At 45.3% G+C, this 19,883-nt stretch overlaps 1 protein-coding gene across 8 annotated transcripts in view; it reads left to right on the forward strand.

The window, feature by feature from the left end:
• The first annotated feature begins 314 nt into the window (after nt 1-314).
• The window catches only part of UBE2Q2 (ubiquitin conjugating enzyme E2 Q2), a 48,639-nt gene continuing 29,070 nt past the window's right edge, over nt 315-19,883 (forward strand). For 6 of the 8 annotated variants that reach the window (XR_012491105.1, XM_019751210.2, XM_019751211.2 and 3 more), the window contains exons 1-3: nt 315-719; nt 9,727-9,828; nt 14,882-14,986. Coding sequence is in view for 7 of the 8 variants with exons in the window: in XM_019751210.2 (XP_019606769.1) it covers nt 543-719; nt 9,727-9,828; nt 14,882-14,986 (384 nt within the window). In the remaining variant the exon portion in view is untranslated. Of the gene's footprint in view, nt 720-2,763; nt 2,894-9,726; nt 9,829-14,881; nt 14,987-19,883 lie in introns of those variants that run through there. The other 2 variants (XM_019751215.2, XM_019751213.2) reach the window with 2 other exon arrangements.

The following is a 19,883-nucleotide window of genomic DNA, read 5'->3' on the forward strand; positions in this document are numbered from 1 at the left end:
ACGACCAGCTGGACGCCGGGCCAGAGGCTCAGGCGGGAGGGAGGAAACGCACGCAGAGTGAATGAAAGAGGCCGCGGACAAGGGCAAGTGGGACGTGACGGGGCCCCGTCGTCGCCTTCGGTAGACGGCGGGCGTGCGAGCGAGGAGGGGGCGTCCGCGAGGGCCCGCAGGCAGCCGGCGGCGGAGACGGCTCGGGGGTCCGGGCGGCGCGCAGACGTGGCGGAGGCGGGAGCCGCGGGCGCGAGCCCCGGGCGCGCGCGCGGGCGGGCGCGCGAGGGGGCGGGGCGTGCCGGGGGCGGGGCGTGCCGGGGGCGGGGCGGGGCGGGGCGGGCAGCCCTCTCCCGGCGGCGGGCGGCGTCGCGGTTGCCCTTTTAAGCCGCGGGCCGCCGCCTTCAGCCAGCGGAGTCGGTTACAAAGGCCGTCGCCGCTCGCCTGCCCGGCCGCCCTCCCGCCGTCTCTGAGTCCCAAGGCCCCGGCCTCGCCATCTTCCGGCCGTGACGGCGGCGCGGGCCCGGCTCCCTGCCGCCGGAGATGAGGCCAGGATGTCGGTGTCGGGGCTCAAAGCCGAGCTGAAGTTCCTGGCGTCCATCTTCCACAAGAGCCACGAGCGGTTCCGCATCGTCAGCTGGAAGCTGGACGAGCTGCACTGCCAGTTCCTGGCGCGGCCGCCCGGCAGCCCGGCCTCGGCGCCGCCGCTCACGCTGCACTGCAACATCACGGTGAGGCGGGGCCCGGCCGGGGCCGGAACCGGGGCCGGGGCCGGGCCGGGACAAAGACGCCAGGCCGCCGCCACGCGAGGCTCGGGGGGGCAGGCGGCGCGGCCTCGGCGTCCCCGGGCTGGGCCGCTGCCCCCTCGCGGCCGGGTCGCCGCCGGGGTGAGGGAGGTGACGGGAGGTGACGGGAGGCGAAGGGACGGGGTCGGCCGCGCGGGCGGCGCCGAAGGGGACCGACCCTCGGCGGTCCGTCAGGCCGCGCTCAGTCCCGCAGCACTTTAAGTTGACACCGAACCGGACGGTGTGAGGGGCTGCGGCGCGCCCGGTGCCGCAGGTGCAGGGCCTGCAGGTGAGGACAGGCTGCCGCCCACGACGTGCGCTCCTGTCACCGAGCCGGAAGGACCCCGTGCGCTCACTCTTCCCGGAGCAGAGCTGCTCAGAGACCCGGGCTCGGAGGGGTGGCTGAGGCGGGAAGTTGCCTCAGAAAAGCGTGCGCACTGCAGAGTGCTCCTGGCTGCCGCGGGGTCGGTGGTGGCTTCCGTCCCCTGACGCCGGGCCAGGCTCCCTGCCTCCCTCCCGTTAAGTCGGCGAACACTGAGGGATGCCACGTGGGGGAGCAGACGCGTGCTCCCCAGTACGTGGGTCGGCGCTGTCCTGAGCAGAGACCGGGTCTCAGGCCCCTCAGGCCCCCAGGCCGTTTGCAGGGTGGGGCGGGGCAGCCCCTGCTCCCAGAGCTCCGCTTGGCGGCGCGGGGGACCCGCCAACGCAGCGAGCTGTGACCCAGCTCTGTGTGCCGCTGGGAAAGCCAAAGACAGCACCCCGTTTTGATTGTGCTGGGCAGGCGGCACCTCAGAGGAGGCTCTGAGGCGGCGGGCGGTGCAGGTGAGGAGAACTTCGTACGGCAGCGAAAGGGCATTTCAGGCAGAGGACGCTCTGGCAGAAAAGACCCCGCCGCTGGGAAAACGCGCCTTGCTTTGCTGTGGAGCAGTTGCAGGGACCTGAGACGCCCAGGATTAGGCAGGTGCAGGTTCTCCCAGCAGGGAGACTGGCCCAGTGGTGACTATTCTCATAGAAGTTGGGGACAGCCCCCAGAAGGTAGGGCTGGTTGCAGCGACAGGAGACTTTAAGTAGGCTGTGGGGACCACCAAGTTGCTCAGGTCACTTGGGAAAATATTCGCCATCCAGGACTAGAGTGGTTCTCTGCAGTGGGTGGCATTAGGACATGTGAAGCACTTCGCTGTCCCCGTGGGGGTGACATGCTGGTGTTGCTGTGCTGGCATTTAGTACCAGGGGGAGCGGGATGCTAAATGTGCTGTACGTTCAGGGGGTCCACCACCACAGAATCGTGCCTCCTCAGATGCCAGTAGTGCCCGTGGAGAACCTTACTGGTTCCGCCGTCTGCCCGCAGAGATCCGGAGTGACGACCTGGATTAGGAAATGGAGTGAGTGCAGCAGACGCCCAATGCAGGCAGGTTTGGTGGGAACTAGTCTAACGGAGCTACTAATGCACTGTTCACACTGAGCTGCCACTGCGGCCTGATGCACCGTCAGAAGGTGGTTGTCGAGCACGTGCTCAGTGTACATGGACGGGCATACAAGTCAAATCGTGTGGAGAAGTTCCACGCACCAGCCTCAACAGTGATAAACCTTTGGCCAATCCTGTTTCATCTGTACCCTCCTTGGGTTATTTTGAAGTAGATTCCAGACATATCACTTCATCTGTACATTTTTCAGTGTGTATCTCAAAGATGAAGCCTCTCTAAGCAGGGAGGAGTGTTTTGATAAAATGACTTGCTCATGTTGATACCGTTTTCTTAGAGGGGAAAGAGCAAGGAAAAAGTGGGGTGGGATTTCAACTGTCAGGACCTGTCAGCTGTGTTTGTGATTTGCTATTCTCTAAAAGTTACAGCTCTTTAAAAATAATAATAATAATGAGTTTGATCTGTTCTTAACTTTCCTCTTACACCAGGTATTTATTAAGCTCTCCATGCCAGGCCCTGTCTTCTCCATGTTTACCAAGAAGCATTTGCTGTAGTGTTTGAGTGATGCGTGGTAATTCCTGATAATCCGCTAAAGACCCTGTGCGCCTGTCCTTTCAGGCTTCTGCTTTAGCAGTTTGTCCCATGGGGCACGTCTTTCAGTGTCTGACCGTCCCTCAAGGCTCTTCTGGTCATCTTCAGGTCAGGCTGATATTTCTTTCCCCTTCATCCCTTCTATAAGTCCTCTCTATTTGCTGCTTTGGTTATGTTTTCTTGCGTTCTATTATAATAGTTTTGGATGCTTGTCTTTTTTCAAGTCTTTTTTTTTTTTTAATGGTGGCAGGGGAGAATATTCTATAATTATGCTTTGCATCCTCCACTCAGTACATGCTGAGTAAATATTTGTTCCATTGACTACATGGTCACCATTCTAGCTATATTCTATTTGAACAAAATCTTATCTATTGTGTAAGTTCACTGCCAAGAGTTGGTCAGACGTGCAGAGGTGACAACAAGATAGTGACGTGGATAGTGCATAAATATTTAAAAGGTCATTGAGGGCTTGATAGGAAATCTATAATTTAACGTCAACTTCTTATGAAAGACAATTTTAAGAAGTAAAATCCAAAACAGAACATGGATATTTCACTCTCTAGGCCAAGGGAATTGAGCTAAAATTTTTTTGTTTTGTAAATTTGTCCTAATTTTAAGTATGAAGGCAAAAGGGAGCTGTTTTCAACTTTAAGGAATCTTTCTTAATTCTTGTGTTCCGTGAACTCATGCTAGGAAAGATTGTCATGTAAACTTAAGTATTGTTTTCCATTCTCAATAAACAGGAATAATTGCTAGCCAGTGCTACGTAACATCCATCCAGCTGTTAGGATCACACCTACCACAAAGCCACTTGTTTGAAACCTGGGCAGCCTTATTGGGAACTATTAGCATGTCTTTCTTTTAGTCCTTTGAAATATGTAACAGAACTTGGCGACTCAGTACTCCTTTGATGGACTTCTTGGCATCTGGGAACTCTTGGTAGGGAATTGCTGTTTTAGAGTGAAGCATTCCCCCCGCTTCCCCGGAAGTAAATTAGCTGGTAGACAAAACCTCATACTTTATTATTTGTGTAGCATAAATTATTTCTCTTTCTGCATGAGTGGCTACTTGCCAGGCTACTTGTGGTGGAACTTTTGTTGTTATTTAATTAAATTTCTATTCATCATTGCCAAAAAGCTCCTACCCCTCTCCAACAGCAAGATATTAATACTAAATTTAAAAATGCTAGAGCTCTGAGTTTAGGAAAGAGAAAAGGTTTCATTCTTTATTTACTAGTTGGGTCCTTAAGTAAATCACTTCTTTTGCTGTTTGTTTGTTTTTTCCTATAAAATAGATAATACTTCTTGCCCCACATGAGAGCATATACAGGAAAACTAGCATTCATCATATTCTCTAGAAATATACAAGTGATGATGTCGTTTGTGGCTGAAAAACACTTTATTCTGAAAATGCTTTACAATAGCTTTTCATGGGAAATCAATGAGTGCTGTCAGTTTCTTAATTTCTGGTGTTTCTAGTCTTGACACTGATAACAAGTAGCCCAGCTAAGGTTATACAAAGGAAATAATGAATGAAACTTGACTGCAGAGGCCAAGACCTTTTCTTTGGTCCTCCCTCCTGGGACAGATTCCCTTTCCAGACTGAACTCCTGGAGAACCGTTTGGAAATACCACATTAAGCACCTAAGTGGTCCTTTCAGGCCAGAGGAGCCATTGTTTTCAGTCATCTCACCAATTTGTAATATAGAGTCCAATTCCCAGTCATTGTTATCTGTCCTCCCTCAGCCCCCTTTTCATGCCCTTCCTTGAAAGGGACAGACATACGAAGAGGAGACTTAGGTTTCCGTTGGATGAATGGTGTATCCCTTAGTCACTTGATTTTTTTGTTAAACTTCCTTAGACCTGGAAAAGGATGGTATTAGATAAATGTCAGCTGGTTGAGGGGTGGGGAGTTGAATTGAAACAGTCACTGCCACTTGCAAAGCTTTGGAGAGCCACAGTGACGAAGCTGGGGTCCCTTTCCCCACGGCCGACGTGACAGTGTCCTCCTGTGTGGTCTTCTGAGCAGTCGGTCGTCCTGGTAGACGGAGCCCCCTGAGCCATGGTGCTTGGGACCCTCTTCAGCACCTTTGTCTTATCCGCCTCAGGTCACTTACAGTGATGTTTTGATCAGCTGTAATTTGCTGCTCAGAACACTTAGTATTTTTCAGATCACAGGGGTATGTATACATTTTTCTTTTACTAAGTGTTAATGTTTTTACTCTGCTTCTGTGGGCTCTGGTCATGTTAAACACTTAGTTGTTTGCTTGTGAAATGATTGGCAGGGAGAAATTCTCTCCCTCTCCCTCTCTCTCCCTCCTTCTCTTCCTTTCTTTCTAACTTTTTTTTTTAATGTCGTCAGAGCGTTTAGCATTTTATTAAGGTACTGTGTGGTAGTTCTGCCAGTTTATTTCATTCTCCACCCTACATTTATTGAACAGCAAAGTGTGAAAGTAATGGGTCCCATACCTGGCCTCCAGAACAATTCCAGCTGTTACACCTCTGACCCTGCAACAAGAAGCATGTGCATCAGTTTTCAGAAAGTTCTGAACTCCTTGGGGATGGTCGTGTCGGTCATTTGGAAACACCACACACTGAGCAGTTTTGCTGGCTTGCGTGACATAGAGCCACACATTGGTCTCTTACTGGATTTACGTAGAAAATCGGTACATGAAGTTATTTCTGAACACGACAGACACTCCTTTTCTTAAGCAATGACAGACAGGTTGGTGGATTGACTTGGAGCTGTGTTGCCTCACACCAGGACAGCACCACGTTTCCGTGGCGGTGAACTAGTTCTGTTGTGGGACTGCTGCACGAGGCAGTCATGGCTTCTGGTATCGGACGTAAAGGTGCGTCTGTTTTTTGCCTATTTTAATTAATGCTTTGCACATTAATAGCTAGAGCTAAGCCCTTGTGCATACAGGTAATGTTCTTTGAAACTTACCTGTAAGTTTTCCATTCTTATTTATGAACTGGTTTCTGCAGCTGTTGTAACAAATTATATTGTATAGGAACTTGTTTTCCTTCTATTCTGTATTAGCTTCTATTTACCAGATTAGTACACATTTTAGTGAATGTGCAGTGACATGGGCGTTCTCACGGTCATGGCGGAAAGTGTAAATACCTGTGACCCTCGAGAAAATAGCTTGGGTCATGTAATCCTGCCTGTTTTGCCAAGATAAATGCTGGCGACCCCAGGCTGGCCGACGCTGTCCTTGTGAATCCACATGTCCAAACCCAACAGAGAGGCCTGGTCCCAGAGAAGACCCGGGTTTGCCTGGCTCAGCCCAGCTGACAACACATCACTGGGATTGAATGGGCAGGTGGAGACCTGTGACCAGGTTTGGGGTGGAGGGAAGGGGGTGGGAAGATGGGAAGGGGGGGGATGACTAGACCCAGTGGAGCCTCATAGGCTGGTGAAGGGGTTTTGCTTCCCAGGAGGACGTTCTGAGGGAGGGGGAAGGGGTCGGGGAAAGGTGCAGTTCTCAAAGCTTTTGGGGCCAAGATATCCTTATACCATTAAAATGTATTGAGGGCCAGAGGAGCTTTTTATGTAGGCTATCTATTAATATTTAGCACTAGAAATCAAAACAAATATTTAAAAAAGTAATTAATTAAAATAAACTCATTACGTGTTAATATAAATGCTTTTATGAAAAACCATGCTTTTTAAACCAAAAAGTTCTAATGAGAATAGTGGCACAATTTTACATTTTTTTGTAAATCTCTGCTGTCTGGTCTGTCGTTTGATTCTGCATTCAACCTGTTGTGATATGTTTTGGTTGAAATAACATGAAGAAAATCAAGCTTCACACAGGTATTTGGTTGCAAAAAGAAATATTTTAATGTTTTAGATAATTTTGGATTTCTTTTTTGATACTCCACAAACAGTTGGTCTTTCTTGAACTTTGAGTGAGTCTTGTACCCTTGCATGATATTATATCATCAGGCATTGGTCATTTGGAAAATACTAATTCACTGAAATCGTCTACATATTGGTACGTGTCATTATATGATATGAAAACCTTATATTCATTAATATCACCATCCACCTCATCAGAATACTCTTGGGAAGCTGTCAAGCTTACAGTAGTAGATAGAGGTTTTCCAGAATTCTGAGTTTTGCTTGAAAGCTTGAATTTTGTTACTGGCAATAAATACTGCCCTTTGTTCTTGAAATGACAGGCTCTTTTCATTCATTTTTTGAGAAAATGTCTGTCAAAAACCCCAAGTTGGAATGATTATTTGTCAGTCATCCTTTCAAGTAAAATGGTGTTCTATTAAAGTGGTTGGTGAATTCCATTCACAGCTCAGTCACACCAGTGTCCTGCAGGGGTGCTCCTGTGTGGTCCCCACTCCGCCACTTCCAGTATGAAACATACACATGGAAGGGTTGAGATTTAGTAAAATCACTTTACTGCTGCGTCAAAGACATTTGTAAATGAAGCTCCTCCTCCTCCTCCTCCTCCTCCTCCTTCCCTGAATGCTTGGCGGTGAAGGATACTGTGGCTACAAGCAGTGTATGGTTGTCACTGTCTCAGGTCGCACCATGGCATTTGCACCACTCCTGCCAAGGTCAACACAGTGAAAAAGGGCAGTTCACGTCTTGCTATTCCTGTAGAAATAGTTTAGAGCTGGGATCGCAGGGCCGGCCCCACTTTCAGAACTGGTGACATAGTTGCTCAGACCTACTGTATATCCTGTCTTCTCCTGCACAGGATTAGGAAAACATGTCCTACGTAGTAACTGATCTCTTTCTCTCTCTCGGTGTTTTTTTTTTGCAATTTTCATACTATCGTTTTGAGGGATTTCAGTCCAGAGCAACAATTCACATATTTTATTTTGCTTATGTAGAAGTTTACTAGACAAACAAGAATCTATAGAATGAAGTGCTAAATTTAGCTTAGTGTTTTTTTAAAGCTAAATAAACCACAAAACTAAAGCAAGGAAAGTGGTCCAGATGATATGTTCCCAGAGTAGGCTGAAGAATTTAAAGATGAAAACACAATACTCAATAACTAGTTTTCTTTAAAAACAGGATTAATTTTGAAGACAGTTTGCTTTCTGGCCTGTAAAGAGGTTTGGGAAAATGAGAATAGTTAAGAGAAATGAGATTAGTACAAAAACAAACCACTACTGAATAGATATAATGATGTCCTACTTCAATATCATTTTTTCCTTTAAAGAACATTTGGTAAAATACTTTAAAAATATTCAGTTCCTGTGGTTTCAACTGTATTACAATTGGGATTATAGTTCTCAAAGCAATTCTTCCTTAAAACTGTGTTTCTGCAAAATTGTTGTTTTTCCATGATTAGAGCCAAATTGTTCTGCAGCTAATACCAAATAATAACGGCTCTTCCCTAATTTATAATAGAAAGCTGTACAAATGAACAGAGTGAATGTTAGTAGAAAGCTATGCAATGCTTAGTTTGTTAACTTATTGAAAGCAACACATGCATTTGTGCTTTAAAAAATACGTACGTAGTAAAGCTTGCCTTGGTAGTACTCAGTTTGTGAGAGGGGATTTCATGGGCTTTGAATTAGTTCAACAGAGGTGATCTCAGTTTTTGTTGGTCAGGAATGTGTGCTGCCCACATGGGCGGGCTCTCCCCCGGGCAGCAAAGGTGTTGGCCAGAGTCTGCCCCAGGCCATTCACATGGGTGCTGTGGGGTGGGGTTCATCTGCTCGCAGCTGTTGGCCTGAGGCCCACGTGGGGCCCCTCTGAGCCCCTTGCCATGTGGAGGTGCGCCTCTCCATAGGGAGCTGGTTTCCATCAGAGGAAGCAGGTGAAAGAGCCGGAGAGGGTGACCAAGACAGAAGTTCTCACCTTCGTGTACCTCCTGTCACAGATGACAGACATCCCGTTACTCTTGTTGTATTGTGTTTGCTAGAAGTCAGTCAGTAGGTCCGGGGAGGGGTGTGTACACGTGTGACTACCAGGAGGTTGGCATCACTGAGGCCATTAGAGGCAGCCTACTCGTGTTCCAGAACTTCCTGACCTGTGAGCTGTAGCTCACAGACAGTGGCTGTACAGGAGAGGGCCTGACTCAAACCCCACTCCTGTGGCACTGAGAGCTGACTGGCCCGGTGACAGCTTTGTCCGGCTCCCGCTGCCCTCTAACCCGGCTGTAGTTAAGAAGTAATCCTAACCTCACTTACGAAATGTGTTCCTTTAGAAACTACATTCTTCCCTACAATCTCAGAAGGGACGGAAACATATTAGGAAACAGGCAAAATTAGACGGGATTGATTTTAGGGCCAATTTTCTGATGAAGAAAAATCTCAAAAGTAACTTCTGTAATTACACTACTTAGAAAGCAAGGAGTATAGTGAATAGAAGATTTTTAGCATTTATAAGGATTTAAAAACGTGTCTAGGTATGCACTCCTCTGCTTTACTGTAAAAATTCCAAGATCTCATCTAGACCTATTTTGTTAAAAAGGCAAAAGAAGTATGGTTTAAGTCTAGATTGTACTTCAAGGTTAGGTGTTTTGTTTGTTTGGTTTTGCCTTTTGAGAGAGTTATTATGATTCAAGATATCGAAAGTCCTTATATATGTTATAGCTGAGAACCCAGGCCATTCTTTGTAAAGAAAGGAAGCCCATCTTCCCAGTGCTTGAATACCACTGTTTTCTGCTTTTGATAAAACATAACTTTTGCAGTGTATTCTCTTATGTTTGTTTTAAATCATACTACTTACTGGATAAAGTCCTTTGTTTTTCTTTAGACTAACAAATTATGTAACATGGAGCAGGCAAGATTAAACCATAAAACATTTGTTTTTTTTTAAAAAATCCATAAAAAGAAATTTGTTTCTCCACACACGGATTTTAATGTGTTGCTTTTGTTCCCCTGATTTGACTTAAATCTGTGCTTATCTCACCAGTTAGTGGTTAATCTGTTATAAGTGTGTCTAACGAGGTGTCTTTGTAACAGGAATCTTACCCGTCTTCTTCACCAATATGGTTTGTGGACTCTGATGACCCAAATCTGACATCAGTTCTGGAACGTCTAGAAGATACAAAGAACAACAATTTGGTAAGAAAATAAGCCACACTACTTTCTCTTTTTTCTCATGAACCTTGTGTATAGAACCTAAGTGTTAAGGCATAAGAGCCTGATTAATGATTATTTGATAACCTTAGCGGAACTAACGAGAATGTTTTTTGTTTTGTTTTTGTTTTAGTACTTCAAATTCTATTTACTTCCTGGTTTCTCTTTTTTACTCCCCACAGGTATAGTCTTAATTTGGTTCAGTAATTAGATGGTCTCTTTTCCATGAATTGTAACCATTAAACTAAGCAGGCATTCTTTTTCTTTTTTTTAATTTAAAATGATTCATTGCTTTTATTTATGCTGGCATTGGATGAGGCTGTAAAGAAACAAGGGACAAATTTCCAAACAAACCTTTGTGTATTTTTTTTTCTGTCTATGAGTTTGTTTGTTTTTTATTAGTTTCAGGTGCACCAAACACAGTAATACTTAGACATTTATCATTTATATCCCTCACACTGTGTCAACCCCCCTCCCCCACCCACTACCCCTCTGACATGGCACACAGCCATTTCATTTCCACTGTCTCTATCCCTTATGCTAAGCAGGCATTCTTGGTAGGGACCATTAGCAAAGGTGGGGAGAGTAGGAAAGGGGGAAAGACCACAGGGCAGTGAGCGGAGGTAATGATAAAATGACACCATGCTCGTGTTAGGGAATTGCTTTTTCTGTCACAAGTCTGTAACTACAGTAAAAGCCAAAGGTATATAATAAAAAGGTGTTTTTTTTCAATATGTAAGGAATGTAACTTTCCATTTTACAAAAAAATTGAAAACCTATTTTCTTTAATTATAAAACTAATAAGTGACCATTGTGAGAGAACTAGTAAAATAAAGCCCCAAAAAAAGGGAAAATAAAATTCTTCTGTAATTTCCCGACCTGAAATAACCATTGTTGACATGATGTATTTTTCCTTTGCTAGTATTATATATGCATATATATATGTGTGTATATATACATATATATATATATATATATATATATTCTTATACATATGTTTAAATAGTTGAGCTCATATTCTATACAGTTTTATATCATTTTTTAAAGTTAACAATATCATTGTATTTTTCCATGATTTCACAAAGTCCTTATAGAAAAACGTCAATCATTATTTGCAGGCGACATGATTGTTTACCAAAAAAAAAACTCCTAAGGAATTATCTGAAAAAACAATTTTTAAGATAACTGGTTAAAAGCTGTTATATAAAAATCAATAATTTCCCCAAATGTTAGCTATAATCAAGTAGAAAATGTAGTGAAAAGTATTTTGTTGACAATTACAGTTAAATTTTTAAAAGTGCCTAGGAATAAACTTAGATGCACAGGTCATGTATCAAGAAAACTACAAAAATGTGCTGAGTGGAATGAAGCATTTGACTGCTGTGTTCCTGGATGGGCAGACTCCGTATTGTAAATTTGTTAATTGTCTCCATAGCTTCATGTTAATTTAAAAATTGAATGCAAGTCCAGTAAAAATTCAAACAGACTTATATTTGGAACTTGACAAAATGAATCTAAAATTTGTTTTGAAGAGTAAATAATAAAACATAATAATGAAGTTTAAGAAAGTAATGAGGAGACTTGTCCAACTAGATATTAAATAAAATACTGAGTGCTGGCACTGGACTGGACAGATAAAGGCAACAGGAGTTTAGAAACAGAGTCATGCAATTGAGAATTGAGAATAAGTTCAATTGAGTTAAAATACTCAATAAGGAAAGGCTAGTATTGGGAGAACTGACCATTTGAGTCTTACCTCAGGTTTTTGTCAAAATAAGTTATAGGTGGTTTAAGCACATCTATTCTTAAAATTAAGAACAGAAGAACATCAATTTAAAGACTATTTTAAGAGTAAAGGCCAATCTCGAGAGCCATTAAAACGCAGAGGTAAAAATTAAAACCCTGGCGACACAGGTTCACATGTCCAGCAGGGGGCGACAGGACAGCGGGGAGTGCCGCCGTGGCCGCTGAGCTGCCCGCTGCTCCTTTTCTAAAGGTGGAAAGGTGGACACTTTGTAATAGTAGAAAGAAATGGGGTTCCTTTTCAGTGTCTAAAATAGTCCATCAAAGAAATGCTCATAAAGTAAAATAACATAGGATATAAAATTGGGTCTAATTTTATTAAAAAGTAAATATATTGACACAAAAGAAAAAACCCTCACCCTCCACTCTTTCTTACAGTCTCTGCCAGTTGGCTCATAGCCTCATTTCCTGGCAGAATAAGCTCTATTTCCTCACCTTTAATTCACTTAATTCATTATAATCCGGATTCTGCCCTCATCGCCACACTAAACTTTTTCATCTTTAGTTGCCAAATCCAGTGACTCCTTTTTCAGTCCTAAAATTGATCTCTCTGCAGCTTTTGGTACTGTTGGTGTTTCCCTTGTTGAAACATTCCTCCATTCAAAATGTATTGTTTAATGCCCACCAATAAAGAGCTGGTGAAATGAAAATCACTGTGTATAGTTTTAATGATAGAATATTATGTTGTCTTTAAAAGAAGGCAGCCAGTTTTGTCACAAGAGCACATACAACTTTCCAAGTGAAAAAGTGAGGCATAGAGTAGTGTCTGTAATCTGGCCACTTTTGTACACAGTGTTGTGAAAAATCTGTGCTATGCTGATTTATACACACTTTTCCCCTGGTCCACACAGGAAGCAGTAGTGGAACACAGAAAAGTATTTCTTAAAGAAATGACTGATTTCTATGCCAGGCTCTGTGCTAAGTGGTGGGTACAAAATGTAAGTCATAGTCTAGCCTTCTGGGAACTGATCATTTAGTGAGGACTTCCGTCAGGTCTCTGTATCCTGTTTTTATCTTACCTCCCTGCTTGGTCTGCCTTTTTCTCATTCTGTGCTTTCTCCGAGTATTCTCTTCTACCCCCGTTACTTAGATCATGACCTATATTCCAGGGGTTCCTAAATCTGTGTCTCTAGCTAGAATCTATCTCCTGAGTTTCAAACCCATATACGAGGCGTGATCAAAAACTATGGTGAATGCTGCTCGTAACATCAAGGTGATGTTAATTGTGTTCTCTGACCTTGATGGAATTGTGCAAGCTGAGTAGTACCCAGGAACGTGACGGTGAACTCTGAATAGTGTAAGGGCTTATTGGAGCATTTAAGAAACGATGAGCGTTTAAGAGACAGCCTGAGAAATGGGCAAACGGTTTCATTTTCCATCATGACAACACTTCATGTCACACATCGCTTCTGGTACGGCAATTTCTGTCAAATAAAAACATTACAGTGTGTTCTCATCCACCTTACCCACCAGACCTGGCACCGTGTGACTTCTGGCTCTTCCCTAAAGTCAAAATGACCATGAAAGGTAAACGTTTTGAATCGATTCAGGACATCGAGGCAGCCACAACAGTGCAACTAAAGACACTCATGAAAGACTTCCAGAACTGCTTCAGAAAGTGGCAAGAACGATGGGATAAGTGTGTTCGAAGTGAGGGGGAGTATTCTGAGGGGGATTAATGGCAATGTGTCTTTTACTGTAATAATCTTTTCTTTAAACATTCACCATATTTTTTGATCACACTTCATCTGTTTGTATACTGCATGGATCCGGGGCCTCTCACCGGATGTGCCACGCTGGTTCCGAATGATAACATGTAAAGTTACCTGTGTCCTAGCACCCCACGACCCCAGCGTGTCTCCCCTCAGTAGTCCTCTCTCTGAGTGTGATGGGACAAAGTGAAGCAATGAAACTCGTCCCTCATGCCTGATCCTGCGAACTGTCTTAGAGTCCCTTTTTATCCCAATGTTTCCTGACCACCCCCCACCCCAAGCTGTCTAGGAAGTGTCTACCTACCTTCTAAAGGTTTCTTAAATCTTTCCCCATGGCCTTAGTTTCTTCCTGCCATCCCTCACTCTTTTGGGGGAGCATACAGTTGAAGTTCCCAGAGGACATAGCGCCCTGTTCTGATTGCCTGGTGTGAGCCCCCGCAGGCTGCCTCTCCCACACTCCTGCAGCTCCCGGGTGCCAGGCCTGGGGCGCCGGGGTCTGTGTGCAGTCAGTCTCCTGTCTCTTCTCTGTTATGTGCGTAGCACAAGTGAGGGCTCATTGGATGCATGACAGATCCACAGGGGCTTTGCTGCCTGTTAAGCTGGAGTGTATTTTTGGATCCTACTTTTCAACTCAACTTTCCTCATTGTCCTCTTTGGAAAGGCTTGTTCCTGGCTTTGTGGGACCCATTCCAATCGTGTGTGTTTCCTTAGTCCTGCATCAACTGCTTCTCTCTCGCCACCACTTTCTTTGGTCAGAGATGCCCATGAAACGGTTCCTGTGCCTGACCGGCGCGGGTCAAGTCTGCTGAGTGTTAACCATTCTCCTTAAACCATAGTTGCTAAACTAATACATTGGCAACAGATTTTTAAACAATGAAAAGCAAGTGTGCACACAAAATTTACCTTCTTTACTGCAAATGTGCTCACAAAACTGGATGTGAAATGGAGACTTGAGGAGTTATTTTTGCAGTTTTAGACACTTAGGAGCCTCAGTGGCGGGGTTTTCACAGGTGTCCTTCAGTGTTTACCGTTCTGAGCATTCTTGTTTTGCAGGGAGGCAGGGGCGCTCTCCAAGGTCGTCTGGAGCCCGAGACTGTCCACTAGACTGCAGTCGCCTCTGCACTTCCCAATGTGTGCAACTGGAATAAATAATTTCATAACCCACGTGCAACTACAATGCCTCTGTTTCTTGTAGCCTAGTAATGTGTAGTGTACTTGTCTGAAGTTACATGTTTCCAAGACAAGAAGTTAGCACCTGAAAAGCGGACAGTGCCTAGAGCTGCCCCATCTGCCTTTTGGATGACGTCCTCCGCTGGGCGTCTCTGGAGGGCTGCTCTCAGGCCACAGTAGCTTCCCATGCTCGCGCCCAACCGTATGTCGTGCACGCGGCTGTGTTACTGTAGGCTGGCATTGAGCTGTGAAACTTTTCTCACTTCCTGCTGGCCCGGTACGTAGTTGTAGTGTGATTCTTGTCTTCTAAGGGTGCTTTCACGTAATGCTCACTTCCCAACTGTGTCTTGTAGCTCCGTCAGCAGTTGAAGTGGTTGATTTGTGAGCTCTGCAGATTGTATCACCTTCCTAAGCACCTGGATGTGGAGATGCTGGATGAACCACTGCCCGCGGGTCAGGTAAAGGAACGTCTCCGGTGAGCAGAGCTAAAGTGAAACGTCCCAAGCGGGAGTCAAACGAGATGCCTCTTCGTTTAGTATGCAGCTGATCTAGAAGTTAGTTTCTGTTGTTTGTTTGTTTTGCTGTGGGAGCTGAAAATAACCGTGTCAGTGTGGAGCTGCTCTATTTACTGACAGGCACCTTGCTCCAGCACCTTCTGTAACTACATCCTGGTTTCCATAATGGGCGCTGGTGCTGAGCCATCCCCCTGGAAGGTTATTTGCTTCCGCAGCCTGTGCTGCGCAAGGTTTAACCCAGATGCTATCTCCCCCCTGCCCGGAGAGCGTACGGCTGACCAGGCTTGTGAGGAGTGCCTTCCTTACCCCAGTGACAGTTCTGCACGTTCCCTCCCATTTGGGTGAGGTATCCCTCCCTTCTGGAGGGTCTTGGCAGGGCGCTCGCCCAGCTGGCTGCACAGCTGCCATCTTGCAGTTGTTCTTGTGTCGTCTGCTGGAGTAGAGCCACTGTCTCCTGATCTCATGGCCTCTTACCTGGCTCACCTTTCCCATATGCCTGAGCACATTCTCAGGTGCATCCCCAGAAAGCGTGAGGGTGGGACATGTTCTGAGTTCTCACTTCTGCAAAGGTGTGGCCAGACTGTGGTAGCTTTGACTCCTGCTCCTGCGGCTTGTTAGCTGTGTTACCTAATGAGCTTGGGCTAGTTACCTTGTCACGTGTGCCTCAGGGTCCCATTTGCAAAGGGGGGAAATAGCAGTGTCTGTGTTTTGGGGGGCTGTGCATGTTAAGTGAGCTGGCAGTGTGTCACTCAGCAGGGCCTGGTGCATGGGAGTCCCCGGTCAGTGTGAAGTGCCCCCGCAGCCTGCCTCACACTTGGCTGACAGTTTGGTTGACTCTGTACTTCTCGCTGGGAAGTGACTGGCCCCGAGCATCTCAGTATTGCCTGCCGTCCTCCCAGCACGGGCAGGGCTGCGCCTCACGCCGCCGAGTCTCACTCCTGTCTGCCTGGCTGTCCCTTGGTTGTTGAGAGATCGCAGCGTGCACTTAGCCGAGGTCTGTCTTTTTCATCATTCCCGGCGGCTCGGTGTGGGTGGGCCTTTTCTACTCCAGACTCTTGAATCTCTCTCTGCACGTAAATGTTCTGTCTTTGTTTCTGTCACATCTCTCCTTTCCATTTTCTTTCTTCATTCATTTCAAAGTGCCTCCTCATGGAGTTTTAGATCTCTTTGCTCGAGTCCTTGTATCTCTGATATTATCTGTACATTCTGCCTCTGTCTTTTCATTCAAATTCTGGAACATTTTCTCATGTTTGAACTTTTGGAAATTTTATTAAGACAGTCATAACTTTAAGGTTTGTTTTAGTTATCTATTGCTTCTCAACCCGTTACCCAGGAGTTAATGGCTTAAAACAACACTTGTTTCTTATGTCCCACGATTGTGAGGGGACAGGCGAAGCTGGCTTCAGCGCGGCTGGCGGTTGGGGCTAGTCGTCTGGACACACAGCTGTGCCGGCATGTCCAGCAGGCCTTCTTCACTCGTGTCTGGCGGTGGCGCTTCACCCTCCAGGACAGCTCACGAGGCTTCTCTTTCTTCAGAAAACTGATCAGAATTCTTGTCTTTGGCTTCCAAGAGCACAAATGCAGAAGCTGCCAGGCCTTCTTGCGACTCAGATCGGAACCGGCCCAGCGTCGTTTCCAGCACACTAATTGGTTAGAGCGAGTCACAGGGCCAGCCTGGGTTGACTGTGGGGGGCTGCAAAGCAGGTGAATGCTGGGAGCTGCAGTTTGCTGGGGGTCTTCAAACATGAACCCTGTGTCCTAAGAGCCTTTTCTTGTTCTCTGCTTGTTCCGTCTTCACAGCATTCTATTGCTTTCTAGTTGGAATGTAGTTATATGTCTCTTTAGGAGTTGCTTTGGTGCTCTTGTCCCCTCCCTCTCTGCCATCTCAGTTTTCTCTTTAATACTTTTACTAAATAGTTTATTTGGTCTTAGTTTTCTTTTTGAAGACTTTCCTTAATATCTATCTATTCTGTGTTGCCCATTCATACATTTTTTTGCTTCCCCTTTTTTTCATTCATAGTTGAAGAGTTACTGAAAGGTTGATTGGAGTTCTTTGTGGCCAAGACTTGTCAACTGATAGCTTTTAGGAGGAATTGAAGCTGATTTCCAGCCCCTCTGCCCCCACCATTTCCTGGTATAATAATAAATAATGGCTGAAACCACTCAGGTTTCTGGACATGAAACCTCCGAATCTCTTGCTTCGGGTGGATAGATATATGTCTGCCTGGGTTCTGCTTATGGAGGTGGGAGAGCAGTACGTTTGGGGCTGGGCCAAGTGTTCTGTCTGTAACCTGCATCAGCCCTGTCCGTTCCTGCTGTCCTGTGCACCTGGCTTCTCAGAGTCTGGAGCCTCTTGCAGGGCGCTGGGGGGCAAACTGGCCTCCCTGTGTCTGTATCTCCAGCCTAAGGCTTTGCTTGATTGCTGCGTTCATTGCCCTCCTCGGTCCGCTGTCTGTCACCTGCGGCATGACTGAATTCTCTTCCTTTCTTTGTCTGTCATCCTGTGTGTTTATACTGTGTTTATTCTTCACTGTAATTCTTGTGGAGCCTCAGGAAAGAGAGAAAATGGCACAGATATATATTCTATGTTCAAATTTCCTTCTCTGGAATGTCTACAACTTAAGTTTTTCACTTAACAATGTAGGTCTGCCTTGTTTTCCATGACTGCATATAATTCCATGTGGGGCTATTACATAACTGTGATTCACATGAGGAAATTTTCTAATTTTGAATCATCCCGTAATAAACAGCAGCTGTATAGGTGTGGGGGGTGGGCACATTGGATATGATAATATTTCATTTCTGGATTTTTCTTCGTTATTAAAGTGAGATTGTATTACAGTTTTGTTTGTTCGTTTCCTTTTAGGCTCTCTGGTTTAATTTCATTGTCCGGGTTATGCAGGCTCATAAAATGACTTGGGAAGCTTTTTTTTTTTTAATCTAAGATCTAGGGCAGTTTAAATCAGTTTTCAACTGGTGGCAATTTTGCCTCCCATGGCACATTTGAAAACATCTGGAGATATTTTTTGATTGTCACACCTGGCTGAGGGGGACGGGGGATGCTATTGGCATTTTGTGAACAAAGGGAATGTTATTAAACATGTTACAATGTCGGGATAGACCCCCCCACAACAAACGTTTGTCAGGCCCAAAATATCAGTACAAGGTTGAGAAACCCTGGTTTAAATAAACGTCGGAGCCTAATCTCTTCTAGGTGTGTCTGAGTCTGTTCAGACTTTCCATTTCTTCAGTCAGTTTTAGTCATTTTAGATTCTAAAAAATGATCACTTCCGCCATACTTTTGAAGACGTTGTAAAGATGCTCAGGGTATTCACTTTCTGTGTCTTCGTGAGTGGTTATAATCTGCTTTCACATCTAAAGCTATTTTCCTTCTCTTGATTACAGAGGCTTGTCTGTTTCATTTTATTGGTCCTTTTAAGGAATCAGCCCATAGTTTTATTGCTGAAATCGAACGTTTTCGTTTTCATCGTTGCTCAACTCTTAATTATTCCCTTTTCTTTTCCAGTTTATTGGATCAGTGTGATTTAGTTGCCTTTTTAACAAATGTGGGGTGACACTTTTTTCTCAGTACTGTTTGACTTCATTGCACAGGTTGTCAATGTTAGTACATTTATTTCCTAAGCGGTTTCGTTTCACCTTTTGTTCATATTACTCTTGCTATGGCTCACAAGAAAACGTCTAAATAATATGTGTAAAAACACATAAATGTAAGTTTAGTGTGACAGAGTGAGACCCGGGAGCCAGCACCTGGCCCCCACCCTGCCACCCAGGTGGAGAAAAGGAATGTCGCTGGCGCTGCAGACTCCTTCCCAGGCTGGTCCTTCCCTGCTCTTCTCTGATTTCACCTCCCACGTACACATCCCTGACAAGAAGGTTGGGTGTTGCCTGTTTGGAGCGTCATAGTAAGAGCGGCAGGGTCACGTGCTCCTTGATGTGTCACATCGTGGGTAAAAGTCACTCATATGTGTGTGGCTGTGTTTCTTCCATTGTTTGCCAGCGTTAGAATGTGTTATCCACCTGACTGCAGACATTTGGGTCGATTCCCGTCCGCTGTTAGGACAGTGCTGCCCTGATCAGGCGTTTGTGCTTCTGTGCGAGCCCGTCTCTGGGCACAGACTTAGCACGTGGGTTATTGGGCAATTTATTCTTAAATCCAGAGTTCTTTAGTAAAAAATGTAAACCTTCTCAGTTGGCTTTTGTGCTGCTTCTGGTTTTTCCTGTGGTCAGAGAATATGTCCTGAAATCTCTCAGCTGTATTACCAGCAGTGCTTAGACTGAACCATTGGTCCTCTGCTGACGGCTGTTTCTTGTGTCCCACGGTCCCCTCTGGAAAACAACTTGAGTAACGTCCTCTGTTTTTTTCTGGGAAGGATTTATGGGGATGTGTATGGAGAATGTGCCTTGAATACTCATTGTCTGTTTTCATTATTCATTGAACAAACATCTGTCTGACTCTGTAAATACTCCATGTAGGTGTGAGGAGCCAGAGGTGAACACACAGAGATATGGCTTCTGTCCTGCTGGGACTAGATGCAGAATTCTAAGTCATCGTGGAGTCTCTTCCAGGGTCTTCACACTCTTACCTTCCGGTATTTATTGTCACCGATGAAAGGTCTGATGCATGTCTGATTCTTATTCCTCTCTCTGTACTTTATTTTTTCCTTCTGGAAGCCGGTATGGTTTTTCCTAACTGAGCTACAGGTTTCACTTTTTCAGTATCCCTTTGGGCATTTAAGCCACTGGGTATTCTGAGGTCTGTCTTTAGCTTGGCAGCATTTGTCTCTCTTATTTCTTTCCCTCCATCTTCTGGAAGAATATG

The sequence above is a fragment of the Rhinolophus sinicus genome, linkage group LG13 (assembly GCF_036562045.2).
Source record: "Rhinolophus sinicus isolate RSC01 linkage group LG13, ASM3656204v1, whole genome shotgun sequence".
NCBI lineage: Eukaryota > Metazoa > Chordata > Mammalia > Chiroptera > Rhinolophidae > Rhinolophus > Rhinolophus sinicus.